The sequence below is a fragment of the Procambarus clarkii genome, chromosome 58 (assembly GCF_040958095.1).
Source record: "Procambarus clarkii isolate CNS0578487 chromosome 58, FALCON_Pclarkii_2.0, whole genome shotgun sequence".
In the NCBI taxonomy this organism is placed as follows: domain Eukaryota; kingdom Metazoa; phylum Arthropoda; class Malacostraca; order Decapoda; family Cambaridae; genus Procambarus; species Procambarus clarkii.
This window is the reverse complement of record NC_091207.1, coordinates 20944150-20965503: the sequence shown is the minus strand read 5'-3', so window position 1 is coordinate 20965503 and position 21354 is coordinate 20944150. Positions and strand designations below refer to the sequence as shown.

At 43.9% G+C, this 21354-nt stretch overlaps 1 protein-coding gene across 11 annotated transcripts in view; it reads right to left on the bottom strand.

Moving 5' to 3' along the window:
- Window positions 1-21354, bottom strand: part of LOC123767905 (protein abrupt) — a 119053-nt gene that overhangs the window by 44353 nt on the left and 53346 nt on the right. For 2 of the 11 annotated variants that reach the window (XM_045757999.2, XM_045758004.2), the window contains one exon: window positions 6021-6962. The exons of 6 other annotated variants lie outside the window; for them this stretch is intronic. In XM_045757999.2, the coding sequence (XP_045613955.1) occupies window positions 6555-6962 (408 nt within the window). In that variant the 3' untranslated portion in view covers window positions 6021-6554. 3 more of the 11 variants (XM_045758005.2, XM_045758009.2, XM_045758002.2) reach the window with 3 other exon arrangements.

Genomic DNA, 21354 nt, shown 5'->3' with positions numbered 1-21354 from the left:
TTCCACCTTGTTGACGTAACAATGCTGAAGTGTTTTGTTGACCAGACCACACACTAGAAGTTGAAGGAACGACGACATTTCGGTCCGTCCTGGACCATTCTCAAGTCGATTGTCTGATTATCAGTGATTATCAATGCTGAAGTTACAATGTGTATCTTGTGAAAACTGGTGGTAAACAAAATTTCCGTGCGTTCAGTTTTACTGTAGTGACACAATTACTGGAAAAGTTTGGCAAAGTAATTCCTGGCATACAAAGGCCCATTGTGAACCCAGTATTGCACCATGCTTACAGTGTGCCTGACAACTGGGAGGACAGCCCTTTGGATTCGTAGTCCTGAGGTTCTAGGTTCGATCCCCGGTGGAGGCGGAGACAAATGGGCAAAATGTTTCTTTCACCCTGATGCCCCTGTTACCTAGCAGTAAATAGGTACCTGGGAGTTAGACAGCTGCTATGGGCTGCTTCCTAGGGGGTGTGTAACAAAAAGGAGGCCTGGTCGAGGACTGGGCCACAAGCCCCGAAATCATCTCAAGATAACCTCAAGATATTCCCACACCCAGGCTTGCTTTCAGGGAGGGCTTTCTAATACACAAAATCAGGAATTTACCACCAACTGGAAAGCGTGAGTACATTATGTGTAAGACCACACAATAAAGGGCACAGATATGTAAAAATGGTGTTAACATGGTGCGCAGCTTGTGAAATCCCTCTGTGCTCTGTCATCTGTTTCGACGAGTATCAAAACTCTCCAGGGCTACTAAATGTCCAATAATGGTGCAAAAACACATACATATTGTGTGAGTAAGTGTGTATATATTGAAAATAAATCATAATACACTTTATATTTCCTGAAAATACAAAATTTTTGTGCATTCACTTTGACCTAATATGTGAGATAATTGAATTTATGGGTTGTATTATAATACAACATCAAGTAACACTATATTGAAGATTATAAGTGAAAAAAATGGTTGTAAAAGATGCCATAGATACTGTAAATAATGCTGTGAAAATAAATTTGCGGCAACTCAGGCAGTTTGAATGCCGAGTGCAATGCACTTTGGCATGAGCGATCATGTTGTGTGATGCCATCGCCAAACTTGTCGGCTCATTTACATCATTGATAAGTACAATTAAATTTTTGTTTTCTTGTGCTCAGGTAACACAACTTAACACTTTTGCCCCCCCCCCCTGGACATCTGTGACGTAAACAATTAACTCTGTGGATGTGCGACAAGGACGGCCACGGCGTCCAAAAATAAAATACTGTATTTGTTAAAAATCTATTTGTTTTCCGATCATTATGGGACTGCTACTCTGTAAAACAATTAATATACAGTACGACTATCTTCAGCACTACATATATACTTTCTATATATACAGTGCCAAAAACTATGATGGACAAATTCTCCAAGCAAACGAGTGTATACAGTATATTGAAAACAAATCATAATACTGTACATTTTATATTTCCTAAAAAAATACAAGTTACCCACTTTCAAGTGTAGGATAAGAATGTTATTTTCTAGTCAACCCATTCCTGGACTCTGACTTGCTACAGAGATCAGAGGAGATATGAACGTACAGTAGTGTGAAATATTCTCAATTTGACTGAATTTGAGTGCTCTGGAAAATACCTAAAATTGAACTAAACGTTAGCTTGGCCACTACAGCTAGAGTTGAATGGGACTTTTGAGTTACTGGGCTATAATGATAAATGAAGACACTATTATTTATCTATGGTTTACCTGTAGTCAGTTTTGGAAACACAGTACAGTACTGTATTTCTACTCCAGCAGCCTATCCTGGGGCCAGGCTTCCATGATGACTGAGTATTTCCTGAGGCTGTTTGTATCCATAGCTCACATACCTATAGTCACTGCGGTCAGGCAAATTTGATGTTATTTTTTTTATATTTGCTGGTATGAGGTTGAAGGGGTCATGGACTTATGATGTTCTCACTCTGTTCTCTAATTATGCTTAATTCATGAGTACTTTTCACTGGATTTCCATTCCCATGTCACTCCAATAGAGTATGTTATATTTTGACTGTGCAGGTTTGGAACCTGACATTCCAGCATTTTTCATGTGTTCCTCACAAGAGATCTCCTTCATCTCCATTCTAAGGAGTACAATTGAGTACATTGAATTGACCTCAGTAGTGTAATTACCTAAAGGTAGTCACTGCTAAGTTTCCTGCCTAATCAGCATTGTCATATTATGCTTTGAAACTACAGTATTGAGTGTTGACATCCACCACCACCACCTCACTTAACTTGTTCCAAATGTCTACATCTGTTTGCAAAAGAAAACTTTCTAATATTTTTTGACCCCTTTGTTTCCTTACCTTGACTCTATTGTACTTGGATAGGGTTTTGGCCGTTCTTCTACTCCCCAAGCTTGGCCTGGGGCCAGGCTTGACTTGTGAGAGCATGCTCCAACAGGCTGTTGCTTGGAGCGGCCCGCAGGCCCACATACCCACTACAGCCCGGTTGATCCGACACTTTTTCATGAGCAAACGGAATGGTTTTCTTCAAGAAGTCCACCACCTCTTGTTCTAGAAAATGGAGGTTTCAAGAATTACTTTTTGTCGATTTTGTTGAATCCTGTTACTCTTTTATATGCAGTGATCATATTGTCTCTTATTTTTCTCATCATCTGGCTCTGCTATATTTAACACCTCTAGCTTCTTCTCGTTTTCATCTTTCAGTTCCAGAAGCCATTTAGTAGCATGTCTGCATCTTTTCCAGTTTGTTGATGCAGTTCTTGAGACATATTCCAATTTTGGTCACATTGCGATGATTTCTGGGCTTAGCGTCCCCGCGGCCCAGTCCTCGACCAGGTCTCACAAAAGCCATAAACAGTTTCTTTAATATTTCATCATCCATGGTGGAGGATGAAATATTTAAGCTAAAACAGTGGGAGGTATGGAAGGGGGATTGAAAAAGTCTGAATAATGTCAATAAAAGTACAGTACTTGACAAATGCTGGCAATTCTGATTAACTGTATACATTTTTTGTAATTTCTCAATTACTCATCTCTTGCAATACCTACCTATTGTGTACCTAGTGATGGCTCCGGGGACTGCCACATGTATGGCCCAGTCTCTCCCCAAGCCTCTTGTTTGGGGGCCTGGTCAACTAGGCCACTGGTGCTACAGATGGTTTTGATGAAGTTATCAATTTCCCTCTTGAAGTGGGTTAAGGTCTAAGTTGTTGTTATTATTTCTCTCACAACCTCTTGAACATGCAACATACATCTATTGCGACTCTTCAGTTACTAACACTAGAGCCAATTGTCGGATAGGTAAATACCATACCAGATTTTTAATTAAGCCTATACAGAATACTATTATGAAGATCATTATCCTACTATCAAATCAAATAAATAAATATGCTTATGCCTATTAGCAATATCAATGCTCAACTTGATATTGTATTTCAGTTGAGGAACTCAACTGAAATAGTGTGCCTAACAAAGCTAAATTTTTTGTGAGGCACTATTTCACATTACTAATTTTTACAGTACCTATTTGTATTATAGTGTTTCTTACTTCATTCTTAACTTGATACATTCTCTCAAATCATTATAAAACACTAAACCTTGTCATTTCTGTATTGTGTTTCTGCCTTACACAATAAGCTCGGCACCTACAACTCCATTAAAAAAAATCCCCTATCCTTAAGAATATAATATCAGTCCTATTAACCACACCCAAATATAATTAAAGGATGATTGAGGTAATGTCTAAAGTACTATACTACAAAAAATTAGAGTTTCTGCATATCATTTCGGTCATGACAATCTACAATACAAAATTTCCACTGGCCAAAAGCATGAAGGCCAACAAAAAAAAATATTAGTTTCATAAGAAAGAATAAGTTTTAGTATAACTAGAGAGCACCCTTTTAATACTGCCATGACATATTAAAGCTAACAATCAGTTTATATAGATATTTGTATGTATTATAAAATGAACTTTCTTGACTGACTAATAAGCCTGAGTACTGTACATTAAAGAAATTCAAACCAATGTTTTGTAGTTGGGAGTAGACCAAGGAAGATGGCCAGGCACTAGTACAGGTGGATAGGTAGATACAGACACAAGAGAAAATTAGATAAATAGGTATGAAGCAAATTATTTAATACAACACTTGAATAGATCTATTTGTAAATATGAAGCTTTGTATGACTCCCCTCATATTGTACATTAGCAAAAGCAAAGTATATACAATGATACCATATTTTTCTAAGTACTGTACTGTACATACAGGCATATGGGGGAACACTGTATATCAGAGGTCCACAGTTGTTCAACATACTCCCAGTGAGTATAAGAAATATTGCTGGAACAACCGTGGACTATCTAGTTCTTTATCTATTAGTTCTTTAACTACAACTGTCTAGTTTTCAAGAGAAAACTAGATAGTTTTTTTCAAGAAGTGCCGGACAAACTGGGCTGTGGTGGAAATATGGGCCTGCAGGCCACTTCAAACAATGGCCTGTTGGACCAAGCTCTCAAGTCAAGCCTGGCCTTGTGCCGGGCTTGAGGAGAAGAACTCCCAGAACCCTATCAAGCAGGTATGTCTAAACCTACTCTAGCTTAACATGAACACTACCTGTGCGCGGTTTCAATTAACAAAAACATCACTTGTGTGTGGTTTCAAAATTAAGAAAAATATCTTATGTGCCATGTGTCTGGTGCAGATTAATAATAAAACCATTTGTATGCCATTTATGTGATCTAGAGTAACACACCATATGTGACAAGTATGTTGTCTTAATTAAAGAGAAAACCATTTGTGTCACATGTGTGTGATTTAGATCAACACCACCACGTGTATCGTGTGTGTTTTCTAGATTAACATACAGTATATATCGTGTGAATGGTCTACTTTAATAATACTTGTCGTGTGTACGAGCTAGTTAATAATACTATGTCGTGTGTCTAGTGTAGAGTGATGACAACATGCATGTTGTGTATGTGGTCTAGATTAACAGCAAAATGCATATACACAGAGAAATCACATTATTGTATTACAATATATCAATGAGAAAATCCACAGGAGTTATGATGAGGATTCGAACCTAAGCTGTGGGTATTTTCAGATGCACGCTCAAGACAACTACGCCACGACATGGTCAAAGGATTGCAACCTGAGGTACTACTGCACCCACTTGGATTGCTGATTATTTATCATGAAATGTGATTTCTCTGTGTATTGAAAGAGGGGCGTCAAGAGGTAGAATTACTGGACGGCAGAACCAGAGTGCATGGGGGGAATTGTGAAACCCTGGTTTGGCTTCAGTGGAAGCCTCAGGAATCCTAGTGGGTGCAGTAGTATCCTAAGTTGTAATTCTTTTAACATATCGTGGCATAGTCGTTCAGCATCGAGTCATCATCAAGACTCCTGTGGATTTTTTCAACAAAATGCATGTTGTGTGTGTTGTTTAGATTAACAATACCACGTGTATCGTGTGAGGTCTAGATTAACAACAACACATGTGTTGTGTCTGTGGTGTAGAATAACAATACCATGTGTGTCGTGTGTGTGGTCTAGATTAACAACACCTGTGCATTGTGTGTGTGGTCTAGAATAACAATCCCATGTATTAGTTCTAAGGACTTGACTAACAAAAACCCACGTGTGTATGTTCTATGATTATTATTAAGGTGGAGTATTTAAACCTATGCCAAAGTGCCAGAACTTTAGTTATTTAGCACTGCATTATGCATGAATTTCCTTTGTGTTAGTCCTCAAAAAAGTGCACTTTTGCATATCCATTAAGCCCTTGATTAGGATGGATTCATATTAAACCGGTACTGTACTACAGACAGTCATATAAATTATGGAGCATCTGTCTAGAATAGAATTTAGATGAACGAAGTGTCATGTGAAAAAAAAAAGTCTATATACTACACAATGTAGATGCTGAACACACCGATAATGAACTACTGTAACTGCCTGGAAATTTTCAAAATAAGCTACTAATAATTCTTTGAAGGGAATATAATAAAAGTTTGTCATCTTTTAAAAAGTTTTACTTGTGCCATTCATGTACTCCACAAAAAGAAATACTTTGAAAGTAATGTTCCTCATTGTATTACATAATAGGGGCAAAAACTTTAAATATTCTATGTATTTCTCAGAAACATATCGTACCTACAGTAAGCTTTAGAAAGGATCACCTATCTTCTAAAGATGTATTTAAATTCATTAACAAAAATATACAAAATAATATATTCTATAACTTAAGATAAAATTGTATTTTCAGAAGATTAAGATTTTGGATAAAACACAAAATATATTTTACTATTATGAATGGAATTCTCAAGCTAATACATTCCATGCAACAATACTATGCATGTACTGTAGATTCACAACACATACAAATCATACGTTAACACGTACAGTTCTAATACCCACATGCATGCATGCATGCACACACACACACACAACCATGCACATACTCATACATCTCTCTCTCTTCCTTTGCACATGCACAGAGCAAGTGGAAATATGTCTGCTACAGATGTCGTAACCCTTAATATTTCTAACAATTTGTGAAAGTTCCAGGAGAGAGAGAACAATTCTGTAATATTTCCACCCCAGAAGAGGCAGACATGGCACTATTGGAGGCCTCAAAAGCTTCAATATCTAGAACAGCTGCAGCTTCTGCTGCCGTTGGAGCTGCATCTCTGTGTACGGCTATGATGTGCTTCTTGATGTTGCCCTTGAGAGCTGCTCGATGGGGGCACAAGGGGCACTGGTATGGCCTCTCTCCAGTGTGTGTGCGAACGTGGCGCCTCAGGTCCTGACGACTGGTGAAGCGCTTCTGGCAGAGGATGCACGGGTGTGAACCCCCATCAACAGATGATCCTCTGGTACCGGCCATTCCACCTGCTGCTGCACTGCCACACCTACTCCCAAACGTGTCACGCCTATAACTGCCTCGCACATCCTAGAACATGCAACAGAGTACTTTGAGCACATCACCAAAGTATACATATGCTGCAGGTGTCAGCTAGCATCATACATATTGTGATGTACCAAGTTTAATAGACCAATGTTGATGATAATTTTTACATGTATCACTTTATTTCCCAAGTTGGAAGTGTAAATCTCCAACCCAAATAAGACACCTTTAATGCTATTTGGTTATTTACGAATTGTCTCTACTCCCTTATAAATATGCTGGTGCATGACCAAAAAAAAATTTGAGAGTAGTTCACAATTTGGGTTAAGATCTTCCCTTACACCTGCTAGTGTGGAGCTGTCACAGGCCAGTGACCATGAGCTGCATGCTTCGAGTGAATGTGTCTATTCACCGTGGATTTCTGGGAACCTCGAAAATCACAGTATGGGCAGCTGTAGGGCCTTTCCCCAGTATGAGTCCGCTGATGCTTGACAAGGTTATCCTTCTTGGGAAATATCTTGAAACACACCATGCACTGATGGGTCCTACGTCCCTCACTGTACAAGGCAGCGGGACCCTACAACAAAGAAACCACATCTTCAGCGTTGGGCTTTACTCATCAATACATATGCAAATATCATTGATAAGCCCCTTATTTATATTTCCACTAGGCATTAAAGACTAGTTAGTCTCAAACATCACATCTTCATGAAGTTTGTAATGTAACTCATTTTCAAAACTGTTTTTGGTTTTTAGCCACAGCCAGTGATCACACTAAATAAAGTTCTTAACATTAAACACGATTTATTAAAACCATAACTTTTAAATCACTGAAGAGCCCTTGCCAGTTCCAAAACTGTTTTCACATTTGCAACTTGTTATTCAGACTTGAATTATTGCCACTAAATAGCCTATGCTTATATCTAATATGGGCATTCAGGTTGCCTCTTTGTGCAGTTCTGTGTGGGCAATATGGGCAAGAAAAAGGTTTTTCACCAGTATGAATTCTCATATGTCCCCGAAGTACTGAAGCTTTGTTAGTAGTGTAGCCACAATAAGGGTATCTGCACACCCACTTGCCGTCCATCATTCTCTTTGCCGAGGAACTCCCCCCGTCCTGGCACGAATCAAAGTTTCTGGCAGAGGGAGCAGAGGAACTTCTCAAGGTCGGCCCCTACCGGAGAGAAACAGCCAAGTTTAGGGCTTCCACAATGACCACAATACTGAGCCATATTCTCACCCTCTATAAGAAAATGACCAGCACTAGCACAACCTCGGACTGATGTAAATCCAAGTACAAATTTCCAACCTTGTGATAAACTTGTAACAAAACAAAAACTAATCTGGTGCACCACTAGAATGAGATAGTATTCCTGAAGGTTTCAAATTTAAATATGAATAATTTTATGGGTACAGTATAATGCTCAAGATTCATCCACAATCATTCAAGTCTAAAAAAAAAAATGCCAGAATAACACAGCTACAGTAATGCACTTAATGAAAGCAAAAACTGTAGTTTGTAAAAATGTATAAGATTTTAAATAATTTCTAATGTGTTAAAACATGACCTTGTCATGTCAGTTGTATCACCAGATGGGGGACAGAACTCCAAAAATTATAATTTGTCTGTACTTTAGAACAAACTACAGTACATACTTCAAAACAAATTATTGAGCAGTACTTTGTTATTTTCTGGTTGCAACAAAAATACTGGTTAGAAAACCAGCGTTGAATGTAATGAAATGCCATTTTCTGGGCGAGTCCCTGAGGCTCCCAGGAGCTTAGTAGGCTGATATGTATGTATTAGACCATGGCATCAGTCAAGTCGATGGAGTTCTAGTCTACCGGGGACCACGAGCCAGAACCTGGCCCTCTCCGAGAGGCACGGGGAGCAATGGCCTATAGAAACCCCAATGTGGTTGGAAACATTTTATGTCTGCCATTTATCGGGTTAGGTACCCAGAAAGGTAGGTGTCCAAAACAAGCTACAGCTAGTTAAAAATTGTGACTGAAAGCTGAACTAGCAAGCAGAACTCTCCAAACCAAAAAAAAGCAAACAAGCATGACGTCACCATTGCTGCAGCACCGCTGTCTGCTGTGCCCCCCCCCCCGGGTAGAGGAAGGGGGAGCCCCAGACCCCCCCACACTGGCTATCCAACCCCAGTTCAGAGTCTGAATGCCAAAAATGCAAAAAAAAAAAACTTTTGTCAGAAACACCAGATGCGAAGATCGGAGAAGATCGAACCAGCCACGTACAGGACCGATCTGCCGAAAGGCAGAGCCGCGAAAAGAACCCCAAGTTCGGACACCAAGCAAGCAGCGCTGGAGACCAAGGCTGGGCCAGCCACCAAGGGGCCAACATGATTACTCTTCCCTGGTATGTCTCCGTCTCCAAATGAGCCAGAACCTGAAGCAACAGCTGGACCGGGGGAGAAGAGGGACAGGGAACCCCACCTCGACCAGTTCTGCCAAAAGGCATCGACCCCCGACGGCCATGCAGTCAAAGGGTGCCATATACTGGGAGACGCCTCGACCATGCCAGCGCGAAGACGGGTGCCTCGTCCACTGCCAGGCGCCCGTACGTTCGGCAGAGCCAACAGTAGGAGTCGGCGTCGACCGTCCATTCCGTGGATGGGGAAATGAACAGAAATAGGCCGTCCACCAGGACATTGGACACTCCCTGGATATGAACTGCACAGAGAGCCAAACTTTGAGACTCCAGCAGACGAATCATCCAAACTGACCAGCTCCAGAGAGTCAAGGACCGCACTGACCCCCGCAGTTCAGGGAAGCAGTTCGAATGGAGCCAGATTGTCGATCTGCGAGTGACACAAACCCGCTCAAGCGAAAACCACACTACCACAAACTCCTACATCGTGCTGTGAGCCTGACAGAAGGGCGGACCCCACCGCCCCTGGCCGGCCTGGTGAGCAGTGGTCACAAAGCCCCAGCTGAGAGACGACGCATCCGTGAACACATTACACTAGGGCTCAGATAGGCGCCATGGTAATAAACCCCAAAAAACCTGAATAGGAAGCTGGTGACGCAGCAGATGACGCAAAGCTCCTGGGGTCCGAATCCAGCGACCACAAGAGCGGTGGAAGTGACGTCCCTGAAGGAACCAGAACAATCACTGAAGCCAGATCCGACCCGTCGCGTAGACCCTCACGACAAAGTTCAGACTCCCACACAGCTGTTCGAACAACCGACGAGTGACCCGAATGTTCCCAAAAACAGCTGAAGGTGCGACTGCAGCTGCAGCAATGCCACTGGAGGGAGAAACAAGGAAGTGGTCCAAGAGTCCCACGCAAGACCCTGCCAAGTCCAAACCTAAGGGAACCAAATGGGATTTACTCTAGTTCACCAAGAACTCGAACCTGACGAGCTGGGAAGAACCAAATCCCTGGCGAGCAAACATGCGGACCGGCTAGAGGCCCTACCAATCGTCGAGGTAGGCCAGAACCCGAACCCCTATCAGATGCAAATGGGCCACATCAACCTGGGTAAGGCGTGTGAAAACAGGAAGCGCCAGATTCAAGCGAAATGGAAGGCAACGAAAGTGGTAAGCATGCCACCCCACGACAAAACCGAACGAGTCCCTGAATCCCGGGTGAATTGAAACGTGTCAATACGCGTCCAGGAGGTCCAGACACCATCTAAGCATCCGGCTCCAAAAGAAGTCGGACCTGGGACAGAGTGGTCATCTGAAAGGAGGGGCAAAATACCCAGGGGTTCAGACGGGACAAGTCCAGAATGAACCTCAGATCCACACAGTCCCATTTCGACACTAGAAACAAGCGGGAAACCCACCTGATGGATGTCGCCGTTTCAATCACACCCAAGCATACCCACTCCAGGATGACTTGACAAAGTGCAGGAGAAGAGGTCTGCCCCATTAGCCCCCCCCCCTCCCCAAAGGAGGAAGAGTTACCCAATGCCACCGGAGGCCAGATGAAACAACCCAAAATGCCCACGAATTGTGGGACCAGGCATAGGCAAACAGGATGAGACTTCTCCCATCGCCCCATCAATGGGGCGAACTGGGAAAGGGCAAACGACCCTTACAAGAAGCCGAACGACATGCAGAGTGAGAACTGCGCCAACCAGACGCGTCAGCTCCAAAGGAGCTGACAGAATCTGGCACCACTGGCCCACCTCGACCGAAGGAACCCCAAACCCTGGCATGACCCTTCCAGGCAGGACCCCCCATAAACCGCCCTCCCCCCAGGGAACCAACAAGTCTGACATGGGACAGCAACTAGACGAAGCCCCCCCCCTGCAGATACTGCACGACCGCAGACTCTGCAAACAGCAACAGACATAAAAGGGACGAAAATCTAAAGAGCCAGGTCCCAAGCAGATTCCAAAGAGTGAGCGAGCACTCTTTGCTCGCTCATCGGCACACGAGGCGAGAAGCAAAGAACAGAGACACTGCTTCCTTCAGAATCGGCGCAAACAACTTCAACAAGGCAGCCGACGCCCGAGCTGCCACGGCAAGCGCACCGACCGTAGACCCTGAACCCAACGCCTCCACAGTCCGCCTCGAGGCAATCCAAAGACAGCTCAAGCAGGGAAAAGAAGTGCAAGACTAAAGCCAAATGCCCACAGGTCCTCAGCCACCAAGGACACCGAAGGAGCAGGAACCTACATGTGAAGCTCTATATGGCCGATATCTCAAGAAAGAATTGGGGCAAACAAGCACGCATTGAGGCGCTCAAACTCGCCCCCAAGGTAAACATGAACCACATGGTAGTTTCCCTCCACTCAACCGTGCAGGTCCGACACAACACATACCATGCCTCCAACGAAAAGAAAGGGCAGTCTGCCAACCAGGAAGACTCTGACACCTCATAATGCACCCAGTAAGGAAAAAAAGGAACCAAACTTTTATGAAGGATCCATTATCGAGGCGAAATCCGGGTCTCGCAGGAGGTACGACGCAACAGCTTCCCGAACCTCCTTAGGCGGGATGCAGAAAGTTGAAAACCTCCCGAAAGAGGGAACCGAGGAACCCAAGGGAACCGAACCCAAGGAGTCGAACTCATATGGGGCCTCGTAGCCTGGTGGATAGCGCGCAGGACTCGTAATTCTGTGGCGCGGGTTCGATTCCCGCACGAGGCAGAAACAAATGGGCAAAGTTTCTTTCACCCTGAATGCCCCTGTTACCTAGCAGTAAATAGGTACCTGGGAGTTAGTCAGCTGTCACGGCTGCTTCCTGGGGGTGGAGGCCTGGTCGAGGACCGGGCCGCGGGGACACTAAAGCCCTGAAATCATCTCAAGATAACCTCAAGATAACCATATCAAACTGCAGGCGATGAGTCACAATAACGTGGCTGAAGTATGTTGACCAGACCACACACTAGAAATTGAAGGGACGACGACGTTTCGGTCCGTCCTGGACCATTCTCAAGTCGATTGTCAATCGACTTGAGAATGGTCCAGGACGGACCAAAACGTCGTCGTCCCTTCAATTTCTAGTGTGTGGTCTGGTCAACATATCAAACTCTTACAGGGAGGGGGGGATAAGAAAACCCCCTACCCCTGTAACAACAAGCACTGCGCTACAGGTACCAACACCCAAGTGGGGTCAACTGGGGCCCAAGCTCCCCAAGTCAACTCCTCCCTCAGCCCCGGGATCATCAATGTCAGGACCTGGGGCAGAGGCGTCCTCCAAACCCTCTGGAGAAAAAGCAGAGTCCACTGGAAAAGCAGGGAAGAAGGGGGGGGGGGCGGTCTGCTGGTCTGACCCGAAAGCCCCAGCAGGAGGAGCCAGCTCAAATGCCTCCATCATTGAACGAGAAGGGGCAGCACCTGAAACTACCCAAATCTCACCATCATCGAAACCCTCAAACGTTTGAGAGCAGGCAACAGGGGGGGGGGGGAAGGGGGAAGCAACAGAAAGGGAAGGACAAGGGGCCACAGACGAAACCAAAGTCGAGGCGACTAATGCCCCCAAGTCTGGGGCCCTATAACCAAACCAGGGCAGTCTCGGGGCATCCGGAAAGGCAACCAACCTAGCACGTTGCAGAAACCTAAACTTCACACGCAATGTTGAAGCTGCCTGCACCCGAATATCCAGATCAGTGGATTGGGTGAACTGGAGTACAAACAAGGAACACCACTCGTAGGACTCCGAGTCAAAGATGTCATTGACCCAACAGGCAGCATGGTGGAAGCAAAAACGATTAGTGTCACCCGAAGACAAGGGGAAAGAGCAACCTTCAAACTCGCACGAAGTGAGATGGGACTCAGAGGATGCATCCATTGAACCAATGAACCCCAATGGGGTTTTCCAGGGCCCTTAGGCTGACTGCTAAGGAAGCCCAGGCAAGGTATTGCTAACCGGTTATCCCAGAACTACCAAACAAAAGCTGAACCCCTGCAATGTGTACTATCACGGGGGGCGTAGTGAAGGACCACCAAAATAATACAAGTGGTCCTATAGCCACATGAGGCAGACCCCCACCAGGCAAACAAAAGAAGAAAAAAAACCTGCAAAAGAACAACATCTCCAGGACGAACAGAACCGGCTGCTATGCTTACTATAAGACAGTTGCACAGTACCTTGCGCCCCTGCCAGCGACAATACTACCTCGTACCCAAGGTCGAACAATGCCAAGAAAGCCTCATCTGACCCCAAGGGCGAGCAATCACCGAGCAGCAAAAGAACCCTGCAGAGGTAGTTACTGAACAGTTTGTGGAAGGTAACCCCAAACCGCAATGGCAGTACTTACAGGGCACTTAAGGAAGGTGACCCTAGACACATGCAACCCCAGTACTTCTTGAATTACACCTGGCTTGCAACTCACTGCACCGCAACACAACACCACAAGGCATAGCACTGCACAAGGATCGGAGCCAGAGTTGAACGACCGCCACACTAACACACCAGGGGGCCAGTGGCCAAGTGGACAGCATGCTGGACACGTAATTCTGTGGTTCGATTCCCGGCGCCGGTGAGAAACAATGGACAGTTTCTTTCACCCTGATGCCCCGTTACCTAGCAGTAAATAGGTACCTGGGAATTAGACAGCTGTTACAATCTGCTTCCTGGGAGTGCATGTGTGTACGTGGAAAAAAAATTAGTAGTTAGTAACAGTTCACTGATTGATGAGAGGCAGGCCGAAAGAGCAGAAGTCAACCTCTGAAAGCACAACTAGGTGAATACAACTAAGTGAATGCATCAGCCTCAGAACTGGGGTTGGATAGCTGGCATGGGGGGTCTGGGGCTCCCCTTTCCCCCTTCTGGGGATGGAGGGAGGGTGTTGCGCAGACAGCGGTGCGGCGGCATTGGTGATGTCATGCTTGTTTGCTTGTTTTCGGTTTGGGGGAGTTCTGCTTGCTAGTTCAGCTTTCGGTCACAATTTTTAATCAGCCAATCAGGATTGTGGGACCAGGCATAGGCAAACAGGATGAGCCTTCCTCCCATCGCCCCGTCAATGGGGCGAACTGGGAAAGGGCCAACGACCCTTACAAGAAGCCGAACGACATGCAGAGCGAGAACTGCACCGACCAGACGCGTCAGCTCCAAAGGAACCGACAGAATCTGGCACCACTGGCCACCTCGACCAAAGGAACCCCAAACCCTGGCATGACCCTTCCAGGCCTGTTTTAGGACGCCTACCTTTTTGGGTGCCTAACCCAGTAGATGGCAGACATAGAATTCTTTTAACCACATGAGTTTCTATAGGTCATTGCTCCTCGTTCCTCTCTGAGGGGGCCAGGTTTTGGCTCGTCGTCCCCAGTAGACTAGAACTCCATTGAATTGACTGATGCCACAGTCTAATACATACATATCAGCCCGGTAAGCTCCGGGAAGCTGGAGAGGCTCTCCACAGAAAAGGGCATTGAATGTAATAAAACACCTTTTTCTGGCGGGTTCCTTAGTGGATTTCCAAGTTACCTTCCTGGAACCTTCAAACCCTCATGTAGATCTAACAAATCAATAATGCATACCGGACACCAAGACCAGAACCTGGCTCTCTCATTTGAGCAATAGGTAAGTCTGGGAATACAAGATCACTACAGGACTGATGGGAAAACCACCAGAAAGGTAGAGCACACGAAAACAAGCAACTACTTGGACAACATTTGCAACCCTAATTTAAACTATGCCACACACTCATTGTCGAAATCGAATCACTGGTTAGTAACATTTGCTCACCACCAGACTGCAGCAAAGTTGATCCAAGAGTCTCTGGCCACCCTCCCAAGTCATTCACACACCATCCAAGCAATGGCTCCCTGAATACCATGTAAAAAGGGGCAGGGCACGAATCAGAGGGTACCAAGGGACTCGTCAGAAAGAGACTCTCACTGCTAGCTTCCCGAGCTGACTCCCCATGCAGATGGTACAGAAGAAAGTGTATGGGTGTCCCCCATACACCTTGGGAGGCAGGGAATCAGTGCTGAGTTAACTGCTTAGTTAACCAACCCTTTTGTTGTTAACCAACCCAATGCCACACATGCCCAGTGATGCCAAACACTTACCAAACACTGAATTTCCAAAACAAGGAAAAAAAAAAAAAGGACGAGCTAGAATATCTGCCCAGGTCATCTTGGAAAAAGCAGTGCTGGCCAGGTGACAACAAGCATGAGACAACTTCCAAAACTGTGAAAAACATGAAGTCGTATCCAAAACCCAACACTTGATGCATCAGAGAAGTCAAACGAGAAGAGGAGACAGTATTAGTCATCTGCTGATGGTTAACAAAAAGCCAAGACATGACAACTGGAACCAACCCCAATACCAGATGGCGCAGAGGCAGAAAAAGCTGCAAAGCACACCAAACCATTTCACACTGTCACAGAGAAGACAGCTGCAGATGCAATAGCAGACAACCCACCATCTGGCCACCGTACAGATATCGGAAAACCCGACAGATAAAGACCGTATGTGAAGATCAGCAGAGAACCTCAAACAACTGAGGAACATCTTTTGAAGATAAATACGCTGAAAGAGACTGCCTCAAAAAATGCACAAGTTAACACTTTGGCGTACCCCGCGCGCCACCCCTCAACTGTGCGATTTGGGCCCCAGGGTGTCACGGGAGCGCGCGTAAATTTTGAAAAGTGTACTCTCTCTTCAAATTTGTCACCTTAATTCTCGTCCTACGAGATTAAATTTGGTATCATTGTGTTCGTAATAGAATTCTCTACAGCACTAAATGCATATAAACTCTAAAAGCCTGGCTAATTACCCGCAGCAAACAGAGAAAGTGCGAACGAGTTACCCAGGAGCAAGCAAACGTAAAATGTTTTCACTATTTTCACTCTGGTCACCTCAATTTTCGTCCTAGGTCTTTCATTTTGGTTGCAATGGGTTTGCAATAGAATTCTCTAGAGGAACATTCGCATATAAAATAAAAAACCTGGTCACGCTCCAACCGCCGACGAGTTGAAGACGGGCCACGCGTTAGCCGCGAGTGAGCGCTCAGACGCCTTCCAGCTACACTCCCAATTCCCGCCCTTTTCAAGCCTTTCTTTCGCAAATTTCTTCCTGGAAGGGCCTTGTTCATGATCACTATCCATCGTGGAGTAAGCGTAGATAGTTTCTAAAGCCGCAGTAAGAAATATAGCCACGGAAAATAGCCGAAATGTTCACACGTTTGAGATGCGAGGAGAGGCGACATTGGTCACAACAGTGGAGCGAAAACAATGGGCCAACGGCGTGTGCCGAGCCGCCTGCGGGCCACGAGGCGCAACAAGGAAAATGGGAAGACATCGGCGCGCATTTTAAAACCAGTCCCAAAAAAATTGGATAAAAACCTGATTTTTGGCGATTATTTAAAGTGGATGACGCAATGCTGCGTCATCCCCGGCATCACCGACAGTAAACGGATGACGCAATGCTGCGTCATGCCCGGGCGAAAGTGTTAAGACACCGAGCCCGAAGGCTCACCATGTTGACAAACGACACTAGTTTGGAAAAAGCAAAATGGGGAGAATTCAAACAGGAGATACAAAAAATCCAACCAACCCAAGTCAGATGAAAAAAGAGCCCATTACCAATACCACGACAATCTGGGAATGAAGTGAATACACCTGAAACTTCCAGGTCCACCTATGCATGACAATGTCTCAACTTTAAAGATAAGATGCAACATCGACCATCCACACTGTTCAAATGGGATGGAAATTAAATTAAACTGACTGTAAGCAGAATCGACACTCCACAAACACAAATCATCCCGAGAGCCAAATCCCGATAACCAGAAGCCAAGCCATATGCAAAGTCCAGCACCACATCAGAAGAGACTGAACCAACCCGCTGCAACGAAGAAAATGAATCGCCAGAGTGCAGTTGGAGTGGCATCACTAACTCATGAACTATAGGGTATTCCCACCAATGACAAACTGCCCAATGGCCAATGCAAATGAACCCCCAACCATGAACTATGGTGTCCATGAACAAGGCAATAGGAGAAGACTCCATGGATTTGAACCCCAAAAAATCTGAAGAGGTCAGCAGAAACACACAACCAATCAAGAAGCTGATGAGAAATCAAAGCAATCACTGCAAAACAAGAGCAAGACACCAGCCATGACAAGACTAGCAGCAACAAGAAAGTGTTGCAGTCCAGATGGCATAACCAGGCCGACCATGTCCAAACCCACAACAGAACTAACCAGGACTTCCATAGTCAATGAGGAATTTAAAACCCTGCCAATCGAGAAAGATACCCACAAGCCCTGCTATCTAACAGTTTTTTTGCTGTTATTACACAATATACTCACATTGTATATACCTATCTACACTGTGTTCACCATAACAAAATACTAAGTTGGTATGGTGAGCCCAAAAAACAAGAGTGAGCTGCCACACCCAGCCAGCCCTCCCATGCTCCTTCAACACCTAACTTGCCAACATTACCCCACCCACAATACTGTTTGTGGATTTTATTATACTGTACTATATACACACATTATATATAAGTATTTACATGTTTTATTCACCATAACTGTACAACTAAACTGGTATGGTGTCCAAACAACATAGTGGCAACAGAAAACTGCATGACAAGTTACACAGCAGACAGAAGACGATGCTAGGAAACGACACCAACATCCCCCCTCCTCACCAAGATTACTCCTCCCACCATACTATGAACATCGCTAATTCTCACCACAATCCTGCTATTATCAAAATCCTGGTCACTAAATCCTGTAAATGAATAACTTTCCACACGTTTATTTTATAAAGGAACATGAGAAGTTTGAAGATTCTTAGATACAAAATAATGGCAGTGTGCTGTGGTTACTAATGCTGTGAACATCTTAAAGAGCATTGATTAACTGATATCTGAATATTGTACGTAGTCTTTATCACAGTCAGGCTCTTCTGTACTACTGTACTATAATGGCTAATACCAGTTACATATTTGTTTTTACATTTTTAGGTGATGCTGTGGTCACAATCTGAACAGTAGTGCTGTTAGCTCATGCTGCATGCACCAGCCTTGGTTGCTCACTCAGTACTGAGGCTCTCACACCTGGGAATGTTGCCCAGGATTAAAAAAAAAAAAAAATGGCGTCTGTTTACAAGAGCCCTGAGGAAGCTGATGTGAACCCCTTGTAGCCGCGGGAGATTTGAATGTTACGCTATGCCTACGAGTGCCCAGAGGCGCCTTGCACACCATCGATCTAGCGCCTGAAGGCACATTGCGTAGTGCAGTGGTAAAAAGAGGCGGCCTTTCTCCACCTTATCTATTCCTCTCAGTACATGTGAATCTTACACACAGAAATCACAATAACGTGATACATCAATGACAAATATGAACCCTATTTATCATCACCACAGTTAATGTAATTTTGTTTTCATGCCATTAGAAAAAAAATTATTAAGACAGGCAAACAGCCCCCCACTTTTTTCCCCAATGTAGGATTCAGAAAAAGGATGTGGAAGCCTATGTACTTATAGAAAACAAAGTACAGTACATGAGAGTTAACTTAAATATTTCCAACACTGTATTTATACTGTACTATAAACAAAACTTTTTGTTTACTGAAAATAATAGCACAAAATACAGTACCCGTACCGTAAACTGAACATAAAGATTATTTACTGGTAATACAGTACTTTATAAAATAATATAATCATATGGTTATGTTAACAATCAAGTCAATTTAGCTGCTGCTGAAACAAATGCATCTTGTCAGCTGATGACGGATATATTAACAAACAAGGCGAGTGTGTCCCAAACATGATATTATTAATAGCAAATTTCCTTGGACACGAGGGCATGATAGATAAACAGGTAGTAATCCTAATAAAAGACCACAGAAACAAAGACAATATAGTTAAAAACTGAGCTAAAAGTGCTAGGTAGTCAGTATAGTGTAATGAGTGTGTGCAAGGGCAAGGGTGAGGATGAGTGCAAGGGGTGAGTGCGCAAAAAATGACCAATCATCTTTCCCAGTACCCTAGGAACAAAACCTTATACTGTAATTATAGCATTAGGCCTATTTGGTTTTTGGTTTCACTCAACGTCATTTCAGCTAAAGACACAGTGTGAGATTCTCCTGTATGTCCATGGACTGTGACACGCTGCCAGTTTCCTGTCCTCGTTGAAGCCACTAGTGTGCTGTGGCCCTCAGGTAAATTCAGGTAAATCCGGTATGTAATGATCATATTTCATCTGCTGCCTTTCCTTTCTAAGATTTGAGATCATGTTCTCTTAACCTGTCCTCATAGCTTCATGTACTGTACTGGGCTCCTTGTAAAATCTCTGCACTCTTTCAAATTCAGTGTTGTACTTCACAACATGCAGCTCCAAAGTCAGTGCTGCATATTCCAGTAATAGCCTCACATAGACTATATAAAATGTCTCGAATGGCATTTATATAAATTAGTAACACAGTACTATATTCATAAAAAAAATTTGAGCAAAAAAGAAAATACTATATCCCACCAAAATATATTCAAAATGTTTTTAATTATGATTATTGGTCTCCTTTGGAACACACGTACTGAACAGTGGCTTTAGTTGTACTTGCACATTGTTTGCTATTAGAAAATAGAGACTTACTGTATATACAGTACAATTAATTATTAAAACATTTTTGTAAATGACATGGCTGGAAAAGAAAATGTTTTTCTTACGATATATATGTACTGTATTAAAAATTGAATCAAACGTTTTTTCTTTGGGGCAGGAGCTGCATTTTGACCCTTGGTAGGGATAGGGTCACAGCAATGGTGTTGCAGCCAGGGGGTTAGTTCAGTGGGCATGGCATATTTTCCCGAATAACGTTTTCATTACAAATATATCAGGCATAACCTAACTTCCTTGAGATAATATTTTTATACTTTTAACATAATGAAGGAACTGCAAGTTTTGTTCACCATAACGAACCACTAAGTTGGTATTACGAGTCAAAAAGCAACGAGGAGTGACCACCACACACCAGCCAGTCACTCGCTGCCACTCACTCCCTCAACTCCTCACTTGCCCACATTCTCCTCCCACCATACTGTTTTCGCTTTTATTCACTATATACAGACGTTATATATAAGTATCTACATTCATGTTCACCATAACGAATCACTAAGTTGGTATGCTGTGTGGCAGTGGCAGTATACAGACGTTATATATAAGTATCTACAAATTGTGTTCACCATAACTGTTCAACTAAGCCGGTATAATGCCCAAAGACCATAGTGGCCACCCCTACCAACATGACAAATCATGCAGATGTTGCCACCCCCATCACCAAAATGGCTTCTCCCCCCACACTCCTTTTACTGTTATTACACTGTATATACACGTTATATACACCACTAAGCTGGTATGCTGAGTGGCCGTGGCAGTGGCAGCCTGCCACTGGCTGCCACTTTCTCCCTCCCTCACCTCACCTCACCTGATTCGCCACCATTCTCCTCCTACCATACTGTTTTTGCTTTTATATATAGATGTTATATATAAGTATCTGCATGTTTTGTTCACCATAGAGAACAACTAAGCTGGTATAGTGAGTCCAGACAGTAAAAGGTGGTCACACAGAGTCAGCAGATAATGCTACCTCCCTCCCCACCAAGATTACTCCTCCCACTACAGCGCTAATTATCACAACAATCCTGCTATTATCAGAATCCTGGTCATTTTTATCACAGTCAGGGGGTCTTCTGTAATAATATCATCGCTAAATAATAGCATGAACATATATATTATGGCATTTTTAGGCAATGCTGTGGTCACAAGCTGAACAGCAGTGCTGTGAGCTCATGCTTCGTGCGTCAGGCTTGGTGGCTCACTCAATACCGAGGCCCTCACACCCGGGAATTTGGCCCACGATTTTTTTTTTAAATGGCGTCTGTTTACAAGAGCCCTGATGAAGGCGAGGTGAACCCCATATATCCACGGGCCATTTAAATCTTGCGTAGTACTCCAATACATCGTATGATGGGATGCGCATTTTATAGCAAGTCACTCAACAT